This window comes from Adiantum capillus-veneris, chromosome 24 (assembly GCF_014529385.1).
Source record: "Adiantum capillus-veneris isolate H3 chromosome 24, ASM1452938v2, whole genome shotgun sequence".
NCBI lineage: Eukaryota > Viridiplantae > Streptophyta > Polypodiopsida > Polypodiales > Pteridaceae > Adiantum > Adiantum capillus-veneris.
In genome coordinates, this window is record NC_140954.1 from 41362994 (window position 1) to 41385932 (window position 22939).

At 44.7% G+C, this 22939-nt stretch overlaps 1 protein-coding gene across 1 annotated transcript in view; it reads left to right on the forward strand.

The window, feature by feature from the left end:
- The first annotated feature begins 3910 nt into the window (after nucleotides 1-3910).
- Nucleotides 3911-22939, forward strand: part of LOC147426262 (Ribosomal RNA processing Brix domain protein) — a 36369-nt gene continuing 17340 nt past the window's right edge. The window contains exons 1-2 of the mRNA XM_086498636.1: nucleotides 3911-4068; nucleotides 4191-4400. Coding sequence (XP_086354762.1) covers nucleotides 4000-4068; nucleotides 4191-4400 — 279 coding nt within the window. The 5' untranslated portion in view covers nucleotides 3911-3999. The remainder of the gene's footprint in view (nucleotides 4069-4190; nucleotides 4401-22939) is intronic.

Genomic DNA, 22939 nt, shown 5'->3' on the forward strand with positions numbered 1-22939 from the left:
GAGGACTCTGTGAAGCCCTCATCTCCAAACGCCGCATCAAATTGTTGGATAAAGGCCAAGACTTTGTCCGTAGCACCAAAAGTTCCATCGTAGGTAAGGAAAGAGATGCTCTTCCCTCTCTCTTTGAACTTCTTGAGCTTGGATGACCTCTTCCACGCGGCATAGGATTTCCTATGGCCTCTTCTTTTTGATGGTTCAAAGGTTGCACCATCACCTTCTTCAAAAAATGAAGAATTTAAGGAAGATGGAGAAAAGGGTGACCTCTTTCTCGCCTTTTTCTTTCCTTGATCTTCGTTGTCTTCACCATCACTTTCATAAGAGGAAGAGGATGAAGAAGATGGAGAAGAGGGTGTCCTCTTTCTCGCCTTTTGCTTCTCTTGCTTTTTGTCATCCCTCTTTGAAGTATGGTGTGGATAAGTATGCGATGGTCTTCTCCGTTTTGGAGGTGATGGAGAGCGTTTAGCCCGCCGTCTTTGGGAGCCATCTCCACCAAGGTGGCGGGAGACTCGCTTCTTTCTCGTTCCTTCGGTGGAGGCTCTTGAGTTCTCCTTTGAGAAGGAGATGCGTCACTGAGCCCTTCATAGGGATCCTCTTCTTCTTCCCGAATTGGAGAGAGACCTCTTTTGGAAGTCTCGCAAGGAGGCTTCCTAGGTGCTCTCTCGTCATGGTGGGGAGCTTGGAGAATCCCATGAGCACGAAGCTGCCGTTGCACTTCACTTTGGAGGGATGGATTGCCCATGGCTTGTTGAAGCCTAGAAACAAGATAGTTAGCAAGCATCGGGGCATCATTAGTAGCTTGCTCATTAGCAAAATCAAAGTTATCAACATTAATTTCACTCTCTTTACTATTGTCAATCTTCCTAACAACTTTTATGTGTAAACTTTTTAGGTGTAATTTGGCACTTCAAGCCCTAGTTGCTACTCCTCTTTACCCCTTTAGAAAAAGCACTCAAGCTACTGTACCCGTGGCTCGAATACCATTAATTGCAAGGAATAGAAGAAAGGGTTGTTCAACACTAAAACAGCACCGGCTCCTGTCAAGCTTCTAATAGCTCAATAGTAAGCCATAGGCAAGCCCCGTAGGACTCCACTATTAAGACCATAGCTCTCGACGGTGATGCCCCGTTAACTGCACAAAGGCAGGCGCACTGCAAGGCTGAAAATCCCTATTCTACTTACTCACATGCAATTAATAGTACCAACCATTTATAGCTAGCTTGAGGACCTCCCTTCTTGAGCAAGAAAAGAGAAACCTTGTGCTCTGATACCAATGTAACATTTAATGGCCTAGTAACTTGTGTGTAGCGGAAAATAGCATGAACATAGTGAGCATTTCATTAGAATAGATTCCTAATGAGATTAACAAGAGTGCTTGGGTGGAGAGAGCAACAAAAAGCATAACACCTAGGTAGATAGCATGAACAATACTTCAAAAGAGAGAGAAATTAAGCAATTGACAACAATTGAGGACCGGATTTGTATGGAGCCGGTCCCCCCTCCAAAAGGCTTTGTATTATGGTTTCTCCCATCAAGAGAGACATTTTACAATACAATTCTTTGTGTTCCTTCAATACTAGCTAGTGCAATGAAGATGGAAACTTCATGCACTAAGCAAAACACTTATCAAACACAACATCAATTCCCTCACGGTCTCAGACCCAAGACCTCACACACCTTTGAAGATGGTGAGAGCTAGCGGGGTATGAGAGTAGATTGAGAGAAAGAAGGAGTATTCTTACGAGAAAGATGTACATCTCCTCACATAATCACTCCTATTAGCATAGCTTAGCTTAGTAATTAGCATGGTAGAGAAGATGAGCATGCATTGAAGCTTGGCTCTTGGTTGGATTTGCATCACAAAGCCAAGAGTTGTTGGTGTAGGCCTCCCTTCTCACAAGCTTGGAGTAGGTGGTAAGCTTTCCATTAAAGCTTGAGAAAGAGAGAGAGTCTTCTTTGCTTCACACATGAGATTGTGTGAGTGTGTGAGTGATAATGCCTTGCAAAAATCAACCCCCTCTCTCTCTTGGTCGACCTCCCTTGCTAATTACTCATGCTACAGCCCTATTGAACCTCCCCAGCAGCATAAGTGATAGCCTTCTGACATGTGTCCCCTTTCCCCCTTTGTGAGAGCTTTAGGTAATTAATAAATGAAACTAAACTCTCATTGGACCCCTTTGCCTCCTGGCCAATAGGAATCAGGCAAGCCATTGGGCTGGTGAATGCTCATTGGACCCCTTGGGAGACTGTCCAATAGTCTTCTAAAGAGCTTAATTCTTATTGGTTCTTTTATTAAGTGTTTTTAAATTAATTAAACTAGACTTACTCTAGCCTAATTCTCATTGGTCCACCTCCAAGGCCATCCAATAGGATTTGAGTACACCTTGTGGCCATATGGCCCAGGGATCTGACATGTGTCCCTCTTTCCCCTTGTGTACAAAGGAAGCTTGTGAGTGTGTGTGGGTGTTTCTCTCTCATCCCCTACTTCTTGGGCTCGCCCTCTCCTATGTAGGGCTTGACAAAGACTTTTTGGGACACACTCAAAGCATCCAATTCCCCTTATGTTTGACCTTTGGACACAACCTTTGAATTTTGGAACCTTAGCATTTTGGAAGTCTTAATGGGTTGAACCTTAGGGTCTTTTGACCCCATTGTTGCACATTGCTCTTTTGCAAATGCCCCCCCCTTGGATCCCTATTTTCCCTCCTTTGGATCCCTACTGTGGCCGGCCTGCTAGCTTAACCAATATTCTAGCTTTTTCTCCCCTGGCACTTCCCCATATTAAATGATCAGTTTAACATGAGAAAATCATTTAGGAGAATTAGATATTGATTATTATGACATTTCCAGAGTGCTCCCACAATGATGTTTGTGGTTTGATGCATAACCAAACTTTTGGCAACCATTTTATTTCATGACTTCAACTTTGGTTGCTTTTTGGACTTTAAGGACCTATGAGGACAAGGCCAAGGCCACTTTGTACTTGCAATTTTGTGAGTAGACTCACAAAGCAATTATACAATCACTTGAGGATTATTTTCTTAGTAGAGTGTATCCCACACGGATTGTACTATGTGTGAGAAGTCCAAAGTGCCTTCATTTTTTATCAATCAAAGTGCAAAGTTCGAGAGAGGGATGGGCCATGGCCAAATCCTGCTTCCTATGTGAACTCCTATTTGGGCATAAACATTATAAATCATGGATGGAGAAGAACATCTGACATACCATATGCTCGAGTCAAATATTCATGCATCCCTAGAGTTGTGGGGTTAGTTTTGCCACTTGTTGTCTGAGATCATGCAATGTGTTAGCCCTACATGCCCAATCCATTCCTATATAAGAAGCCTCGTTGTACTTCTCTTTCAACAATGCAAAATTTTGCTTTGTCTTTTGCACCATGAATGCTTCACTTTGTTAATCACCCTAACAGAAATGGTGTGACATCCATCAGATCAATATTGAGCCTTGTACACAAACATTATTGAAAATTGACGACCTAGCAATAGTTAAGGTCAACTCCTTTTCTAATAAATATCATAGGCTACATGCCTACTTCAAAAACGATAAAAATGAGGCCTTTGCTTGATCAACCCTAGCACCACACCCCTCCACAATATAGGACAGGTGAAACTTTTACTGCTTTGGGTGGCTATTGATCTTTCAGGAGAAGTGCACACGGGCATAGTGCATAGGGCACACAATACGAAAGGTAGGGTCGTGATGGGTTCAACGGGCATAGTGCTTAGGGCACACAATACAAAAGGTAGGGTGGTGATGGGTTCAACGGCCAGGGTGCCCGAGATGGAGCCCAACCCAAATTCTCTAAATTTGCCAAATTTTAAAAGTACATCGGAAGGCTTGATCCATTGATTCCCCCCCCCCCCGCCACGTGTTATCAGATAATGCCTTGGCCCGCCGCTTGGGTTCAAACCCTGTTAATGTCTTGGTTATGAGATATTGAGAGAGAGAGAGAGAGAGAGAGCGCAGCCGCCAACTGTCAACATGTTACGGGTTGTGAAACCTAAGACCAAGCGAGGCCTCAGGGAGCTCGAGAAACGCGCTCCCAAGCTTGTAAGCTACCTCTTGTTGACTGGGTGTATGTGTGTGTGATCAAGAGAGAAAAATAAGAAAAATTGTGCTTGATGCGTTTGTGCATGTTCTGCGTGTTTGATGTTCATCACAACTTTTTACAGACAGAGAATGGAAAAAAAGTACTTCTCCTTCATGGCACAACGACAAGTGTTATCATCAAGGGTGTCCTCTCAGATTTGTACAGTCTCCGGAAAGCCGGTGAGAATGCCATCAAATACACAAAGAAGAATGCGAATATACGCCCTTTTGAAAGTGGCGGCGAAAGCTATCTGGAGTATCTTTCTCGGAGGACAGACTGTAGCTTATTTGTGGTAAATTTTTGTTCCTGCAATTGATGTTGCATTTCTTTATAACTGACACCTTGTAAAGGATGCTAGTCCTTTTTTTCTTGTCAATCAGTTTGGCTTCTTCATGGTTGATCTGAAAAGATACTGTCAAATAAATAAATAAATAAATGAATAAATATATGAAATGATATATTGATGTCTTTAAAAGGCCAAAGTGACCTATGAGACCAAAAAATTAAAAAGTGGTGAATCTGATACAGTGCCTTAGTATTGAAAAGCAAAGACTACATGGTACTGAAAAAGATAATCTAACATCCTAAACTGCTGGAAGTGAGCTCAGCAGCTAACTGGAACTTTGTAGGGTATGAGTAAAGGGCTGATACAGTGAGTGATACAATCTCAACGGAGGTGAGTGCCATGGTCAGTGCTCTGACTGGGCGTCTCGCGTGTCAAGCTAGAATGGTCTGTGCAGCCTCTGTTGATGCTGTGAAGCTTGTGGGCGTTTGGATCAGTCACTTGATCAATCAACGTTCCTCTGATGCGGGTGAGATCTGAGCTCCGCTGTGAGAGCTACTCCTCAGGCTACCCAGTGGCTGATCTAAAGAAATCTGTAATTTGCGTATGAGACCGGCTCTCTCCTGATCTCCTCAATAGGCTCTCTGTGTGACTGCACAACTCTAGTAAAAACAGTCCAAGACATCTCTGATTCTGGTATCCCATGACTCTAGAAAGTGGTCCAAAACCCTCTCTGAACAGGCAATGAAAGCAGCCATGTATCTCATAGTATACCGGGCAATGACATATTAGTGCAGCTCTTATCTCTGGCTCCAAATGGCATAAGTGACATATCTCAGCCTCTGCAAGTACTTCCCCTCCAAATCTACCAGTCTCAACTTGAAGCTGATGGGAAGATGACCAGTAGCACACCGTATCCCATGCGATAAGTGTGTATACATGTATCCGGGCCTAGTCACAAAGCCATCTTCCATGAGTTCGAGAAGATGCTCTCTACAGAAAGCCATCGTCATGCCCCACTCTTATGTCGACTGTATCTAGGTCCTCCTGGTATCTAGAATCAAGTCCCGACGGATTGAGGTAGTGATCTCTATCCTTGTGAGAGTCAAAGAGGGTGCAATATTGTAAGGGGGGCAATCTGTCCATGCTGAAACCATGATGTCATCTGTCCATACTAGCAGTATAAGGAGACTCATTGAGTAATTGCCTCAACTACAAGGGGAGGTGCTGCCGACTCGGCTCGAATAATCTCATGTGGTACGGAAGCCTTGGCTCTAATCATTCCACACACACACACAGAGAGAGAGAGAGAGAGAGAGAGAGAGAGAGAGAGAGAGAGAGAGAGAGAGAGAGAGAGAGAGAGAGAGAGAGAGAGATGAAATGTTATATTAATGTCTTCAAGAGGCCAAAGTGACCTATGAGACCAAAAGTTACAATTGGTGAATCTAATACAATGTCTGAGTACAAAAAGTTCAAAGAGCTGAAAAAATTGAAGCTGAAACGAAATAGGCAGGGAGGGGTGATGGTGTCACATGCACATCGAACCCGATGTTCATGTGGACAAGCTGTACCTACTTCTAGGGTTTAGGTAGCCTAGGAAGTGTTCTGGCACCTTTGTGAGCCTGTACGTAGGACGTGCATGTCAAGGCACTTAGAGTAGCTGCATACCCTCTGATTGCACAACCCATGATCATTAGCATCAATATCCAATTCCCAGCATGAGCATTTTCCACCGTATGAACCCAGTTTTGCAACTGCATGTGAATCACCTCTTATAGGGCATTTTATTATTAAGTGACTTATTATTATTTTCAGAATTCAGAATCGTGGGGCTGAATATGAGGCTGCTCGACCTAGTTGTATGCACCTATAAAAGGAGACCCAGGGCGCCTAGTAGAAGCAGAGCAGGAAACAGACAATCCTTTCCTCAGCAGCAGACCAGCAAGGCCAGCATTTTTGCACCAGCAAGGACCAGTGTTCTGCAAACCCAGAAGGCTTGCGTTTTGAGATCAGCCCTTAGCCTTGCCGTACCTCACCCATCCGGTAGTAGATCCTCGCCATTTTCCATCTATTGTAGCAGATCAGCCAACGCTTAGTTTTCAGCCTCAATAACAGCGTTTTGTAGATTCAGCCCAAGAACTGCCAGCGTTTTGCAGTTCTCAACCCTTGCATTCATCGCCGTTGCAGATCAGCCGGGTGTTGTCAACGTAGTGCAGATCCACAACAGTAGACCCTAGCGTTTTCAGATTTCAGCCCATTGACAGCCTCGTCGTTGGCACCGTCAATGTCGTCGTCATCATCGTCGTCGTTGTCGACAAAGACCTCATCAAGAATCATAGTATCTAGACCCATTGTGCCAGACTTGTGCAATCTAAAGCAAATACCTAGCAATTGAGAGGGGGGCCCTTGGAGGGGGCTTTGGGACCCCATTTGGTGTCGTCTCTCTCTCTCTCTCTCTCTCTCTCTCTCTCTCTCTCTCTAGCGCTCTCATGCACTCACTCACAGTTTGCATTCCCTTTTGTTTTGGTCATTGCAGGTTCTCTCATGAAGTCGAGGAAGGCTCTCCCTTTCTCTGAATCTCGAGCACTCACTATTCACTCATCCTGAGCTTACGCTATCATTCACTTCCGCTGCACATTACATTGGTATTAGAGTTCTATGGTAGTGTTCGATATCATCACTCATCTTGAGCTTACGCTATCATTCACTTCCGGTGCACATTACATTGGTATCAGAGCTCTTTGATAGTGTTCGCTCAAGGAAAGAAGCACACACGTAACCAAGATCACTTGGGCGTGTCGATCCCTAGTCTGTGTTTTTGAAGAGTGGCAGGTAACCCAAGAAAGAAGGGCTTGTCCAGCCTCCCTTCATTCCTCTTTTCCACTCTTTGAGAGCGGACCTTGCACTTAGTGGCAGACCAATCGATGTGAAGTGGGAAAAAGCAACCTTCGTATGAGCGCAAGGCGGCCAAAAGGTGCACCCACAGGAAGGAGTTGAGCTTGGGTAAGAGAAAATTCTTCTTAAACACAGGTTGCAAGCCAAGAACCTCGAGTACTCAAGAACCCCAAGAACCCCGAGTATCCAAGTGCTCAAGCACCCAAGAACCCAAGAACCCCAAGAACCCACGGTCATCTTCCGAAGCGGAACGGATACTTTGCGTAAAGATGATGAGAGTGGAGTTGGAGAAGAAGAAGTTTCTAGACCAAGAGGATTGTTCCATGATCCTCCCTTATTTCCATCTACGCCACAGATTGTACCATACCCTATCTAGGCTTTGGTGAAGCCGATGATGGAGATGATGCTACAACAAGAGGCGCAACGCGCAACCATGGACCGCGACCGTGAAGAAAGAAGGGCAGCTATGGAGCTCGAGCGTGAGCAAGCACGCGAAGCTCAACGCTTAGTGGTCGAAGACAGAAGGGCAGCTATGGAGCTCAAGCGTGAGCAAGCAGCGAGGCTCAATGCATAGCGGCCGAAGAGAAGCGAGCGACTATGGAGTTAGAGCGAGAGGCGCAGAGAGACCAACGCATGCAGGAGTGGGTCTTATAGGTACTTTCGTCGAAGACCGAGCCACTCAAGGAGGTTGGCGAGTCATCACGTAGCACAGGTAGAGGCGACGACTCTGACTTCAACAATCCAGTCACTGAGAAGTTGACGTTTAGTAAGTATGATGGTAAGATGGATGTATCTGTGATTCATTCTTGGTTGCATCAATTTAATGCTTGCTGTGCAACTAACATGAAAACAAGCAACACTAAAGTGTTGTTATGTATCTAGCAGGTGATGCCATTAATTGGTATCAAGCTTGGCAGAGTCACAGTTGCCTGAGCATCTTGAGCATGCCAAGGAAGGCATATCTCTTTTAGTTGGGTCGACTTCGAAGACAAGCTCAAGGCACTCTTCATGCCGCCACAGTACCTTAATCGGTTAAAAGAAGATTGACGTGATCTTAAGCAAAATGGCACTCCCGTTATGTCTTTTTCTAACCATATTTTGCAGATTGACGTTCAATTGCGCAAATTGGATGCTGAATAAAAAGAGGCTTTCCTTCTCGGGCTGGACGAGTACATCAAGTTCGATGTGCAAGTCTTCAATCCTACGGACTACAATGATGTCGTTAGAATTGCTCTGGCACCAGAGATGAAGCACGAGAAAGGTAAGCCGAAGGAGAACAAGTTGAGTACTTCTCAAAATCAACCGAACAGTAAGACCAATGGTAAGCAGAACGGTAATTCTTCTTCTCAATCTTCTTCTACACCTCTAGCACATAACTCTCACAATGATAATAAAGAAAAGGCTAAAACTCAGGAAATCCCTAAGTTGACACCGATGAAAAATCTGCTCAAGGAATTCTAGAAGGTAGGTTAACTCTTGAAGAACGAGCCGTATATGCACACCAAAGGTCACATTAATCGAGTTTGTTCTAAGAAAGCACCTAAAGAACCCACAAAAGAACCCACAGAAGCCACGTCATCTGTTAATGCACGCAGTGAGAACACTAATGTGTCCGAAGTTTCTTATGATCATGTAGATGAGTCTGTCATGCAGTGTTATGGTCATGTGAATAGTAAGTGCATTGTGATCTTGTTTGATTTGGGTAGTATGCATGATGTAATTAGCGATTCTCTAGTGAAGAGCGCACGTTTAGAAGCTCTTTCCATAGATCCCATAGCGATCTTTGGTTTTGCTCCTGGCATGCACTCTTCTTTCAAGCATGAATGTCTTGATGTGCCAGTGTTTGTTCAAAATGTCCGTTTTTGTTGTAGATTTGTGGTTTGTGATTTAATTTTTGGCATCAGAGGATATAATCCACGCATTGATTGGAAAGAAAACACTCTCTCTCTCATAGTTGAAGGAGCACCTCCCGTGGTTCTTCGCTGTGACAAGAACATTCCGTCTTTGCCATTTATCTCTCACTCTCATGTATTGAAAGAGGATAAAACACGTAGTCTCATAGTCTCTCTCAGTACACAGTCCCACAGTTTAGAAAAGAATTAGTCATTGCATGAAAAGGGATCTCTCTCAATATTCATAGTCGCTCTCAGTACATAGCCCCACAGTTTAGAAAAGACTCAAGAGTTGATCATTGCATGAAAAGGAATCTCTCTTTGTCGTTCATTCTCCTAAGCACGATACACATTTTTTGCATGATAGAGATATGATAGTTCGTAAGGATCATCAAGCCTTCAAGTTGCTCCAGTGTGTACCGAGTACACCTTGGGGTGATCATCAGGCTAAATGGTTCCAGTCTTGTGAGCAATTTGGTGGTTTGGATGATGATGTTTCTATAACAGCTAACCTCATTGCAGTCTTTATGTGTTACCTTTTCATAGGAATGCCGTATTGCACGATGCACATGATTCACTCACGGATGAGCACAGATGCATGACGACCGCTCTAGAAAAGATAGAGAGTTTGCATTCAAGGAATTCACGATGTTTCATCATTGTTAGTCATGCATTCCATCTGCAGTCATTTAGGAAGAATACTCTTTTTTCAGTCACTCGACAAGATACGAATATGTTTATGGTTTTGTGTTTGAAGTGGTTTCAGGGATATTCCTCAACGGAGATCTCTGAAGAAGATGAACCCGAGATCGTAGACTCAGTTGAAGACATAGAGCTGCAACAGATTTTTCTGTGTTACTTTCGGCGCGGCCCAAAGAAGCAAGCATTACAGACTTTCCTGAAGTTCAAGTATCGTGCGACCCACGCGATAGAGTGGGCCGGCGAAGAGTTCTTCGCAGACTCCCAAGAGTTGTTCGAAGTGTTGGACACTCCAAGTCGAGAATCTACCGCGACAACACAAATAACGGCTTCAAAACATTTCACAGTTCACAATTGATTCGACACTGGCCCGACGGATTTCCGTGCCTAGAGATATTGGCCCCAAATTCTGGCGCCCCTTTCGGTATTTCTTTTTATATTAATCTGTGTTTAAAGTACAAGAATGCGGGCAGACACTCACACTCAGACTTTGCGTCCAGATGCTCTAAGTTATGAGGCCCTGTCTGCTTATTTAAAGAGTACAAAGGGATGCTAAAAGCAGAGTCCAAAAGCTGAAAATCAAAAGCCCAAAATAAAGCAAAGGCTTTCTCTCTTGCTTGTAAAAATAAAGCAAGTTTCAAAAAGTTGTCCATAATTTGCTTTTTAAATAAATAAAAAAAGCTCTCTCTTTCTCTTCAATGACATAGAAAAGCAAAAGGGCTCTCTCTCTCTCTCCCTTGCAATTGCGTAGCCTAAAAAGCAAAAGCTGCTGCTGAATCAGCCCCCAAAAGCTGCGTCGTAAATCGTGAAATTCGTACAGCAGGTCTGCCACGTCAGCGTGCCATGTGTCATTTTTCCGCAAGCTGCAGCCATGTCAGCAATTCGAGACCACCATGTCGGGACTAGGGGGGGGGTGTGTGTGTACACTGGGCAGCCACGTCACCAGTTTGTGACATACCCCCCTCTTGAAAGCATTGTAATCGCCCTCGACTAAGCCTGCAAAACAGACAGAAGCCATAAACTGTCTTAGCAGACACTGACTGCTAGTACCTACGCACTAGGAACACACATCTAGCACATGTACCAATCGACAGTCACATCACACGTCCATTCGACACACATCCTTCTCCATTCCAGTGCGAAGTAGGTCTTGAATTTAACCAAGAACCGTCAATTCGCTTTACCTTCTTTCTTTCTTTCTGTGCCAATGTCAGTCCTGGAACGAGTATCTGCTTGTTTTCGTCCATTTCGGGTTGTTCATCATTAGGCACATCGCCTTCAAAAGGCTTCAAGAGACTCACATGAAAAACATTGTGAATCCTCCAAGTATTCTGGCAGCTTCAGTCGTAAGGAGATATCGTTTATCTTTTCGGAAAATTTGGAAAGGTCCACACTATCTCATGCTAAGCTTTCAAAGAAGCCGCTCCTTTCCCTTTTTTCTTTCTCGGGCGTGCCTTCCCATAATGTAAGAGCACCCAATCATTCTCCTATAATTTCAAATCGCGACAATGGCGATCTACTGCCTTTTTCTGTCTTTCTTGAAATTTTTGCAAAGCCTTTCGAACCAAGTCCCTCGTGAACTGGTCGGCTTCAAAGAAAAATCTTTTCTTTCGCGCTAAGGAAGGGTGGAACCTTCGTAGCAAATTCAAGAATCTCAAATGGCACCTTCCCCATCAAAGAGTTAAGCGTGTTTCACTGAATTAGCGATCTCTGATTGCCCGTCAGTTTGCGGGTAGAACGATGACGAGAACTGCAACTGCGTGCCTATGTTCTCCCAAATAGCCGTCCGAAACAAACTCGTGAACCTGGGGTCCCCGTCGGAGACAATCGTCTCAGGCATGCCATGTAATCTGAAGACCTGGGCAATAAACAATCGTGTCCACGCTGTGTTCTCGGGAGGTGAAATCCATTGCAATACTTTCCCAGGGGTGGGTGGGTATGGACAAAGGCTGTAACAATCCCCGTGCTTTATGCCTGTCAAACTTGACCTTCTGGCATACCAAGCAATTGTGCACAAACTCGTCCACATCCTTCTTGAGTCTCGGCCAAAGAAGTATCTCTCTACCCCTTCCAAGGTGATAGCAATGCTGCGGTGACCCGTAAAAGGTGGACAGTGGCATTATGTTAGAACCTTTTCCCTCAACGGTTGTGTAACGCACAACATGGTTTTCTTCATCAAGTAGCTATCCCGAATGGAATAGTCCGCTACCATCTCCCCTTTCTGTATTCAATTGAATACATCTGCAAAATTTGTATCTGTGGCGTATTGACTGACCAATACCTCAAAGTTTCTATGATGAATCGCGGAAATAGCCAGAACCAACGGCTTTCGGGACAAAGTATTTGCCACCAATTTCTTCTGTCCCTGCACATGGACAATCCGGAAGTAAACTGTGACAAGATGTTTGCCAACCACATCTGCTTTTTCCGATAGTTGCTTCCGTGACAAGAAGTAGCGTAAACTCCGATCATCTGTGAAAACCGTAAAATCGGCTCCGAGTAGGTAATGTCGCCATTGAATAAGAGCATGGATAGCCGCCAAAAGCTCTTTCTCATAAATCTGTGCTGTCAATTCCGGCCTTGAGAATAATCGGCTCTCGTAAGCAATGACATGGCCTTCTTGCATTAAGACCGCACCCAGACTACGACCACAAGCATCACAATATACTTCAAATGACTTCTGCAAGTCCGGCAAAGTCAAAACTGGTCCCGTAGTCAATTTCTCTTTCAAAGTCTGAAAGGCAGTCACCTCTGTGGGTCCCCACGAGAAAGGGACTCCTTTCTGTGTCAAGATATGCAAAGGGGAAGCAACCTCTGCAAACTTTCTAATGAACCGCCTGTAGTACGAACACAATCCCAAGAAGCTTCTAACTTCATGGACATTCTTCAAATCGGGCCAATCACGGATAGTGTCTATCTTGGCCGGATCCATATGCACTTCTGTTGCTGACACAATGTGTCATAATAATCAATATCTAATTCTCCTAAATGATTTTCTCATATTAAATTGATCATTTAATGTGGGGAAGTGCCCGGGGAGAAAAAGCTAGAATATTGGTTAAGCTAGCAGACCGGCCACAGTAGGGATTCAAAGGATGGAAAATAGGGATCCAAAGGGGGGGCCATCTGCAAAAGAGCCATGTGCAACAATGGGCTAAAAAGACCCTAAGGTTCAACCCATTAAGACTTCCAAAATGCTAAGGTTCCAAAATTCAAAGGTTGTGTCCAAAGGTCAACCCTAGGGAAAATTGGATGCTTTGTGTGTGCCCTAAAAGTCTTTGCACATCCCTACATGGGAGGGGGCGAGCCCCAAAGGTAGGGGATGAGAGAGAAAGCCACACACACACACACAGGCTCCCTTTACACAAAGGGAATGAGGGACACATGTCAGCTCCCTAGCCCAGATGCCCACAAGGTGTGTCCAATTCTTATTGGAAGACCCTTGAAGTGGACCAATAAGAATTAAGCTAGAGTAAATGTAGTTTAATTAATTTAAAAACATTTAATAAAAGAAACCAATGAGAATTAAGTCTCCTAGAAGACTATTGGGCAGTCTCCCAAAGGGTCCAATGAGCATTCAGAAGCCCCATGGCTTGCCTGATTCCTATTGGCCAGGAGGCAAAGGGGTCCAATGAGAGTTTAGTTTAATTATTTAATTACCTAAAGCTCTCACAAAAGGGGAAAGGGGGACACATGTCAGAAGGCTATCACTTATGTTGCTTAATACCCATTGGCTTGACTTGGGGAGGTCCAATGAGGCAAAAGCCAGACCAAATTAGCAACAAGGGCTCGCCCAAGAGAGAGAGGGGGCTGATTTTTGCTTGGCATTGACACACACACACACACACTCACACTTGACCATGTGTGAAGGAAGAATACTCTATCTCCTCCCAAGCTTTAATGGAGAGCTCATCACCTACTCCAAGCTTGTGAGATGGAAGCCTACATCAACACTCTCTTGGCATGTGGATGCAAATCCAACCAAGAGCCAAGCTTCAATGCATGCTCATCTCCTCTACCAAGCTAATTACTAAGCTAAGCTATGCTAATATGAGTGATTATGTGAGGAGATGTACATCTTTCTTGTAAGATACTCCTTCTTCCTCTCAATCTACTCTCATACCCTGCTAGCTCTCACCATCTTCGAAGGTGTGTGAGGTTTTGGGTCTGAGAACGGGGATAATTCAAGTTGTGTTTGATTAAGTGTTTTGCTTGGTGTATGAAGCTTCCATCTTCATTGCACTAGCTAGTCTTGAAGGAACACAAAGAATTGTATTGTACAATGTCTCTCTTGATGGGAGAAACCATAATACAAAGCCTTTTGGAGGGGGGACCGGCTCCATGCAAATCCGGTCCTCAACTGTTGTCAATAGCTTAATTTCTCTCTCTTTTGAAAGTATTGTTGATGCTATCTAACTAGGTGTTATGCTTTTTGTTGCTCTCTCCATTAAGCACTCTTGTAATTCTCATTAGGAATCTATTCTAATGAAATGCCCACTATGTTCATGCTAATTTCCGCTACACATAAGTTACTAGGCCATTAAATGTTACACAATGTGTCCCAAAAAGTGTATCTCTGGTAGGAAAAATTCACTTTTCTTCGCATTAATCACTAACTTGTGATCTCGTAATGCCTGAAAGACTTGAAGCAGATAATCTCTATGTTCTGCCTCATCCTTGGAGAAAACAATGATGTCGTCAAAGAAAGTGCCAACAAATAGTTTGTACTCGCTAAAAAATCCTGTCCATCATCCAGTTAAATGTCGCAAGAGCATTGGTTAAGCCAAAAGGCATCACCAAAAACTCAAATAACCCAAAAGTCGTCCGAAAGGCTGTCTTGTAGACGTCTCCTGGCGCGATTCGGATCTGCTGATATCCACTCTTCAAATCAATCCTGCCAAAACACGAGGACCCCTGTAATTTATCGAGTATATCATCGATCCTAGGAATCGGAAATCTGTTCTTGATGGTGATGTTGTTGAGAGCTCTATAATCGATTCACATTCTCCAAGATCCGTCTTTCGTCTTTCTTCAAAACCAACAACACTGGAGAGCAATACGGTGAAGTACTAGGCTGGACAAGACCCTTTTCCAAGAGGTCTTTCACTTGGTTCATAATCTCTTCGTGCAGGGCTCGGCTCACACGGTAAGGTGGCCTGTTCGGTGGTGTGCTTCCAGGTATTAGATCAATAGTATGATCTTCAAGACGAGCGGGTGGTAACTCGCCTGGCAGGCCCTCTGAAAAGCAATCGGGATGAGTGTGGAGAAAATCTTGGCGTTCTTTTGTTCAGGTCAAAACATATTCGACCTTCATCCTCTTTCAGTTCTCTCCCAAAAAGTGAGTAAAGAAACTGAAGTTCATCAAGTACAATCTCTCTGAGCCCTTCATTTGTCAAAGTCGCATTCTTGGCCCAGTAGTCTACCACGGCGTTGTTCTTGTGGTACCAAGGGGTTTCGAATAGAACGTCACAACCTTCCAAGGCAATTACGTAAAACTCCGTGTGCCCTAAACACCCCTGTCATTGCAAACGAAGTTTGCCCATGCTCGGTGTAATGGCAACATCTCGTCTGTGTGCCACTCGAACTACCTCCGCCTGTGGCCTCAGCCTGTCGGGCATAATTCCAAATCGAGCCGCCAAGTCAAAAGAAGTTGGCCTTGGCTCATTCAAAAGAGCTTCCTGATCTTTCGGGTCCCACACAATGTGGTACCAGTGCTGCTTTTTATGTACCTTTTCTGCCACGTCCCTCAGCTTCTTTAGAACTTTATGGCCTTTCTTCATCCTGTTCATTCAATGCCTTGTCAGGGCACTTCACGGATATATGCCCAGTTTCCCCGCATTCAAAGCACTTCCCCTCCTTTATGAAGCGAGCCCTCTCTTGAGGAGTAAGCTTGGGTCGTGCGTCCTTATCTTTCTGTTCTGGGTTGCTCTTTCTCTTTCTACTTTCATTTTTCGAAGTCTGTTCGGCTCTGTGTCATGATCTCATCTGTGGGGTAGGTCAGACTGCCAGAGTGAATGGCAAAACCCTGTTTTGCCTGACTCATCAACTCTTGAATGGAAGCTGATTTTTGTTCCAAGCAGTGATCTCGGATCTCTGTAGGTAGACCTAAGGTAAACCGCTCAATCAGTTCCTTGAACGAGATCTTCTTAAATGAAGAGGCGGGTAGAAAAGAGCTCCAGAATCTCTCGCAATACGCGTCCATTGTATCCTTCTTGGTCATCTGAAGATGGTTCCAAGCAGTTCGTATGTCGTGTTCATACTCTCGAGTCAACCATGAAGAAATAAAAAGCCTCTTGAATTTCAGCCATTTAACTGGCGTTGTCTTGTTTAATAGAAGCGTGGACCACCAAGTTCGAGCATTCCCCTTAAAGTAAGAGGCAGCTCTCCGAATCTTAGAGTGCTCTGAGTAACGCCCTCCCGCGAAAGCGATGTCAAATTGATGTACATAAGACAAAGTCTTCGAAGCATCTCTATAACCAAAAAAAGTGTCAAATTTAATTGACTGTCCAACTTCCTTAAACTCTCGGACTTTCTTGCTTTTGTCTTCTAGAAAGTCATATTGGTTGGCTTTGTAAAAATTTTTCTTCTTTGCATAGAAGTTGCTGTCATCAGAGTCCGAACTGTCTGTAGGCGAGTTCTTTGTAGAATTGTCAATCACGGGGCGAGATTTACACTTCTTTGCCTTTTTCTTGCCCTTTCCGAAGCGTTGCTTTTCGCTTCTTTTTTTGCCTTTTCTGTCTTCTTCGCTCGAGTTAGATGAGCTAGAAGAACTATCAGAAGAAGAAGAAGAAGAAGAAGAAAAAGAAGAAGAAGAACTGGGTATCCCTTCAAATTGAACACGCTTCTTTTGCTTTCTTGCCTTTTCAAAAGGAGACTGACGACCCAAATAACCCAAGAAGTCAGCACCTTTCTTTTGCTTTTTGTCGTGCTTTTTAGCTTTGTTTTGCGTGTCAAAAAGCTGAGCAATTCGTGCATCAACCACCTCTTCTAATTCTTGCTCCGTGTACATCCTGGGAGTAGGAGGTTTCTTGGGTGGTTCTATGGTGTGCCGCCGTTGCGGGTGCACCTCCTCGAAAGAGGTCTCGCTCATATATTTTGTCCTTCGCAAAATTGAGCATCATCTTTGTTGCGTCGCCGTTCAATCGTTGACGCTCCATCTCTTGACGCTCCACTTGAGTAGGCCGAGGCGGGCCGTACTCCTTGCCTGAATCTTTGTTGTGATCCCTTCCCGCATCTCCGGATGCAGAGGGAGTCGACTGATCTTTGCCTGAAGCCATAGGTGCCGCGGAAAATAAAATAAAATTTAGGGATCGGATTTCCCGTAGAAGAGAAATTGGCCGTGCTCTGATACCACTGGAGTAGACTTGGACAATCCAAGTCGAGAATCTACCGCGACAACCCAAATAACCACTTCAAAACAGTTCACAATTGATTCGACACTCGTCCGGTGGAGTTCTGTGCCTAGAGATATTGGCCCCAAATTCTGGCGCCCCTTTCGGTATTTCTTTTTATATTAATCTATGTTCTAAGTACAAGAATGCGGGCAGGCGCTCACACTCAGACTCTGCGTCCAGATGCTCTGAGTTATGAGGCCCTGTCTGCTTATTTAAAGAGTACAAAGGGATGCTAAAAGCAGAGCCCAAAAGCTGAAAATCAAAAGCCCAAAATAAAACAAAGGCCTTCTCTCTCTTGCTCGTAAAAATAAAGCAAGTTCCAAAAAGCTGTCCATAATTTGCTTTTAAAATAAATCAGAAAAGCTCTCTTTCTCTTCAATGGCGTAGAAAAAGCAAAAGGGCTCTCTCTATCTCTCTCTCTTGCAATTGCGTAGCCTAAAAAGCAAAAGCTGCCACTGAATCAGCCCCCAAAAGCTGCGCCGTAAATCGCGGAATCCGTACAGCAGTCCTGACACGTCATCTTGCCACGTCATCTTACCACATGTCACTTTTCCGCAAGCTGCAGCCATGTCAGCAATTCCAGCCCACCATGCCGGGACTAGGGTGTGTGTGTGTGTACATTGGGCAGCCACGTCACCAGTTTGTGACAGGAAGACAATATGGGAGCCATACAGCTCGGTTCCATACCTCACCTTGATAAGGGGGGGATGTCATGTGCACGTTCAACCCAATGTGCATGTGGACAAGCTTTACCTACTTCTAGGGTTTAGGTAGCCTAGGAAGTGTTTTGGCACCTTTGTGAGCCTGTACGCAGGACGTGCATGTCTAGGCACTTAAGAGTAGCTGCATACCCTCTGATTGCACAACCCATGATCATTAGCATCAATGTCCAGTACCTAGCATGAGCATTTTCCACCGCATGAACCCCGTTTTGCAACTGCATGTGAAACACCTCTTATAGGTCATTCTATTATTAAGTGACTTATTATTATTTCCAGAATGGTGGGGCTGAACATGAGGCTGCTTGACCCAGTTGTATGCACCTATAAAAGGAGACCCAGGGCGCCTAGTAGAAGCAGAAGAGGCAGTAGACAATCCTCTCCTCAGCAGACCAGCGAGGCCAGCGTTTTTGCACCAGCAAGGACCAGCATTTTGCAGACTTAGAAGATCAGCGTTTTCAGCCAAGAAGACCTGCGTTTTCAGATCAGCCCTTAGCCTCGCCGTACCTCACCCATCCGGTAGTAGATCCTTGCCGTTTTCCACCTATCGCAGCAGTTCAGCCAGCGCTTAGTTTTCAGCCTCAAGAACAGCCAGCGTTTTGCAGATTCAGTCCAAGAACAGCTAGCATTTTGCAGTTCTCAGCCCTTGCATGCATCACTGTTGCAGATCAGCGTGGTGCAGATCCATTGCAGTAGACCCTAGCGTTTTCAGATTTCAGCCCATTGACAGCCTCGTTGTCGGCATTGTCAACGTCGTCGTCATCGTCATCGTCATCGTCGTTGACACAGAGCTCATCAAGAATCATAGCATCTAGACCCATTGTACCATACTTGTGCAATCTAAAGCAAATACCTCTCTAGTAATAGAGAGGGGGGCCCTTGGAGGGGGGTTTGGGACCCCATCTGGTGTTGTCTCTTCTCTCTCTCTCTCTCTAGCACTCTCACTCACAATTTGCATTCCCTTTTGTTTTGGTCATTGCACGTTCTCTCATTAAGTCGAGGAAGGCTCTCCCTTTAAGTAAAAGGAACCTTGCGCACTCACTGTTCACTCATCCCGAGCTTACATCATCATTCACTTCCGCTGCACATTACAGATGGGGTGAGGGCTGATATAATGGGTTAGCTGATGGATACACATCACTAGTGATCCAAATGCAAATGAGATACAATTCATCAGAGGTAGGCGGATCAATCTCATACGAGATTCCTCATCGGTTGCCGCCGAATCTCGTCAATATCCTCCATGGTCAATACTCTGACTAGTTGTCTCGCATGTCGAGCTAGGATAATCTGGATCCTTGACTGCCACCCCTGTCGATGATGTGACGTCCCCCATGGTCGTGGGTGCCTGGATTTGACTAGCTCAATGGTTCGATCAATCAGCGTACCTCTGGTGTAAGTGGGATCTGAGATCTGCTGTGATGACTGCTCCCCTGGCTGGTGTAAAGACGTCTGTGTTATGTCTTTGAGACTGGTTCTCCCGTGATGTCCTCAGCAAGCTCTCTCTATGTCTGCGCAACTCTAGTAGAAACAATCCAAGACATCTCTGATCCTCGTATCTCACGACTCTAGAAAATGGTCCAAGACCCTCTTTGAACAGAGTGTAAGCGGCCTCGTATCTCACAGTACACGAGGCAGTGACGTGTAGTGTAGCTCTGTCTCTTGCTCTAGGCGACATAAATGACATATCCTAGCCTTTACTGGTACCCCTCGAAATCGGCCAGTCTCAATCTGGAGTTGATGTGAGGATGTGCGTATCTGTCCGATAGCACACGGTATCCCATGAGATAAGCGTGTATCCATGCATGCAGGCGTAGTCACATAACCGTCCTCCCTGAGTTGGAGAAGATGCTCTATATAGAAAGCCATCTTCGTGCCCAACTCCTGTGACGGCTGTATCCATGTGCTTCTGGTATCTACCTGAATAAGATCCTGACGTACGAGTCCGGTGATCTTTGTCCGTGTGAGAGATAGGGAGGGTGCACCCAAGGAGTATTGGAACGGAGGCAATCTATCCATGTTGAAACTATGTGATTGAAACCATGAAGTCATCTGCCCATACCAACATGCCGTGTCACCCTGCAGTGCTAGCTGGCGGGATGATGGGATGATTCCAAGGCTAGCTGAGCGTATCTGTCTCTGGGGAGGTCCCATACATTGTGTATAAATGTCACGATTGTGACTATGTTACAGTACTACATCTACTCCTAGTTGCAGATATGCAAAGTGCCATGCCAAGGAGAACCCCTACGCTTGGATGGTCACGACCCTTCGCTTAAGAGACGTACCTCTTCGCCAAAAGCCACACTCCTTCGACGATTGGTCACACCCCTTCGCTCTACGGTTGCGACTCTTCGTCCAATGGTTGCAGCTCTTTGTTGAAAGGATGTGTCTTAACGTCTAAAGTTGTGTCTCTTTACCATGAGACGCGTCTTTTCATATGTGTCCTTAATTCCAGATTCCTCTACTCCATAACTCGAACCTGTTCGGGACAGAGTTTCCACTCTCGGAGCACCCATTCAAGAACCTGCTCTCGAACAAGAACTTGCACCTATTTGAGTTGCCTTTGAGGCGTAACCATGCCGACATCACACGACGGAGAAGGTCAATCTGAGGATGCCCTTACTCTCATCAAGGAGCAGATGGCCACACTTTCCATAAGTCTCGCATCACTTCACACTCGCTTGGATAAGATGCAGACGCAAAACACTCCTCGGAGTCGTCCTACGACTTCTCGGACGACTAATGTTGCTTCTTCCACACCTTCTTCCAAAGCTTCAGTGGACGAATCCAACTGATGAGGTAGACAATTGCGAACTTCAATTACTTTATACAATTTTTAATGCTGCACAGAAGAAGAAACTGGATGTTAAATTGGCCGAGCCTTATAATGGTCGCCGCGACAAGCGCATACTGGACCAATGGCTGTTCAAAATGGAGGTTTACTTATCAAACACAAATCTAGTAGAAAGCAAAAAGTTGCACTTGCTAGTTCTCTGCTCAAGGGCACATAATTTCTTTGGTGGCAACGACGGGTTGTTGATGATAAACACACCTTCTTGGGACAAATTCCGGCGTGTTGTTTGCAAGGCGTTTGAACCTGCCAATGCGGATTTTCATGTCCGGTCCTCTCTTTGCCGCCCGAGCCAATAGGTTCCTTGGCCGCGTACATAACAGAGTTTCAAAAACTAACCCTGGAGATAGAGAATCTTAGCCCCTCTAAATAAACTACACAGTTTCATTGACGAGCTTGAACCAACCCTGAAGGACGATGTGTACAAACACAACCCTTGTCACAAACCACGTGCCAATAGAAAAGAGTAGATTGAACAAACTTTTAGCACTTCAATAACAATTGAATTGAGAGAGAGAGACAACACGCGACACGGAGTGGTGGAATTCCACCCCAGAGAGTATTGGCCCCAAACCTTGGCGCCCCTTTCGGTATTTCTTTATATTGCATCAACACAGTACAAGTCGGTACTCAAGACTCTGCATCTTCTCCAGGAAGCATGTCCAAGAATGAGCCCATGGCCTCATATTTAAAGGCCCTAGGCCCCAAATGCAGTCTACAGTAAAAAGCCTTCAAACTCAAAAGCTTCTGGTCCAAAGGCAATGCCAAAAAGTTGCCAGCGTAAAAAGCGGAAATTTGTACAGTCCTGCCACGTCAGCATTGCGAGTGTAAAAAGCGGAAATCCGTACAGTTCTGCCACGTCAGCAGTCACCGGAATTTCCGGAGCCTCCGTACAGCTGCCACGTCATTTAGTTTTTGGCGCAAGCCTTTGTGTGTGTGTGTGTGTGGGTCCTGCTTTATTTTAATTCCTTGATGTCTCTTGGGGCCCCATTGGACGGAGTTCCCATAAGTTGGTAGGATTTCTTCTTCTGTTACTTATTCTTCTTAAGGTTTAGGCCCCTCCGCCGGCATCTGCAAGTTGGCTCCATTCTTCAGGGCTTTGACACGTCAGCAATTTGTGACAACCCTACCACCTTAGATGCTGCAATTGCCTATGTGGAGCGTCTTGGCGATAATCGGCACCCTACATGGAATTTTTCCCTTGGTAACAGATCTTCAAATAGCGCTCGCTTTTCACAGCGCGATCGCAGAGTATCTATAGCCAAAGTCAACAACAACAATGTCAGTTCAGACAACAAGCCACATCACCTTATTTAACTTCAAATTATCGACAACCTGGTTTGCAACTCAGAAGACATCTCACTTATATGATGTGGAATTAGCAAACGGATCAGTTTTAACTTGTGTTGAGACGGTTCGACGGTTGCTATTCAGTATTCAAAATTATGCAGATCAATTGGATCTCGAAGTCATGCCTTTATCTTACTACGACAGGATTCTCGGTCAGCATTGGTTATTCTAGTATGATCTAGCTATTAGCTTTCGAGGACATACTATCAACTTGTTCAAAGATGGACGTGAACTGATTTTACAGGGGCTTTATCATACGGAATGAGTGATTCAAGCCTCACGTGTACAAGTCAAACAACATGATTTAGTGGATTATGAAGCGAATATGATTTTCGATGCAGATGCAGAAATTATAATTGAAGAATTTTTGAATTTATTCACTTCTCCCGAATCAATCGACGAAGACAAAGATGATTTCGAGTAAGAAGTTTTTCCAAGAGATACTTCGTTATGAGACAAAGATAAGGACATAGTTGCTGATTCTGAGTCAGGACTTAGAAGATGATTAAGCTTTCTTTGATTCTTTGTTGGATGATGATATACCAATTGCAAGTCATGAAGTGGCAGTTTCTGAAGATGAATCTGAAGAATTTTGGGATTCGTTATTGGAAGATGATTGCAGTCTCAATCCAAAATCCTCTTCAGTGATTCGTAAAGATGAAGTTACTCTCTTTGAAGAATGTCTTGAGAATATTTCCTCTTCACTAAATATTTCATAGTTATTGGAAGATCTTAAACCAGAAGT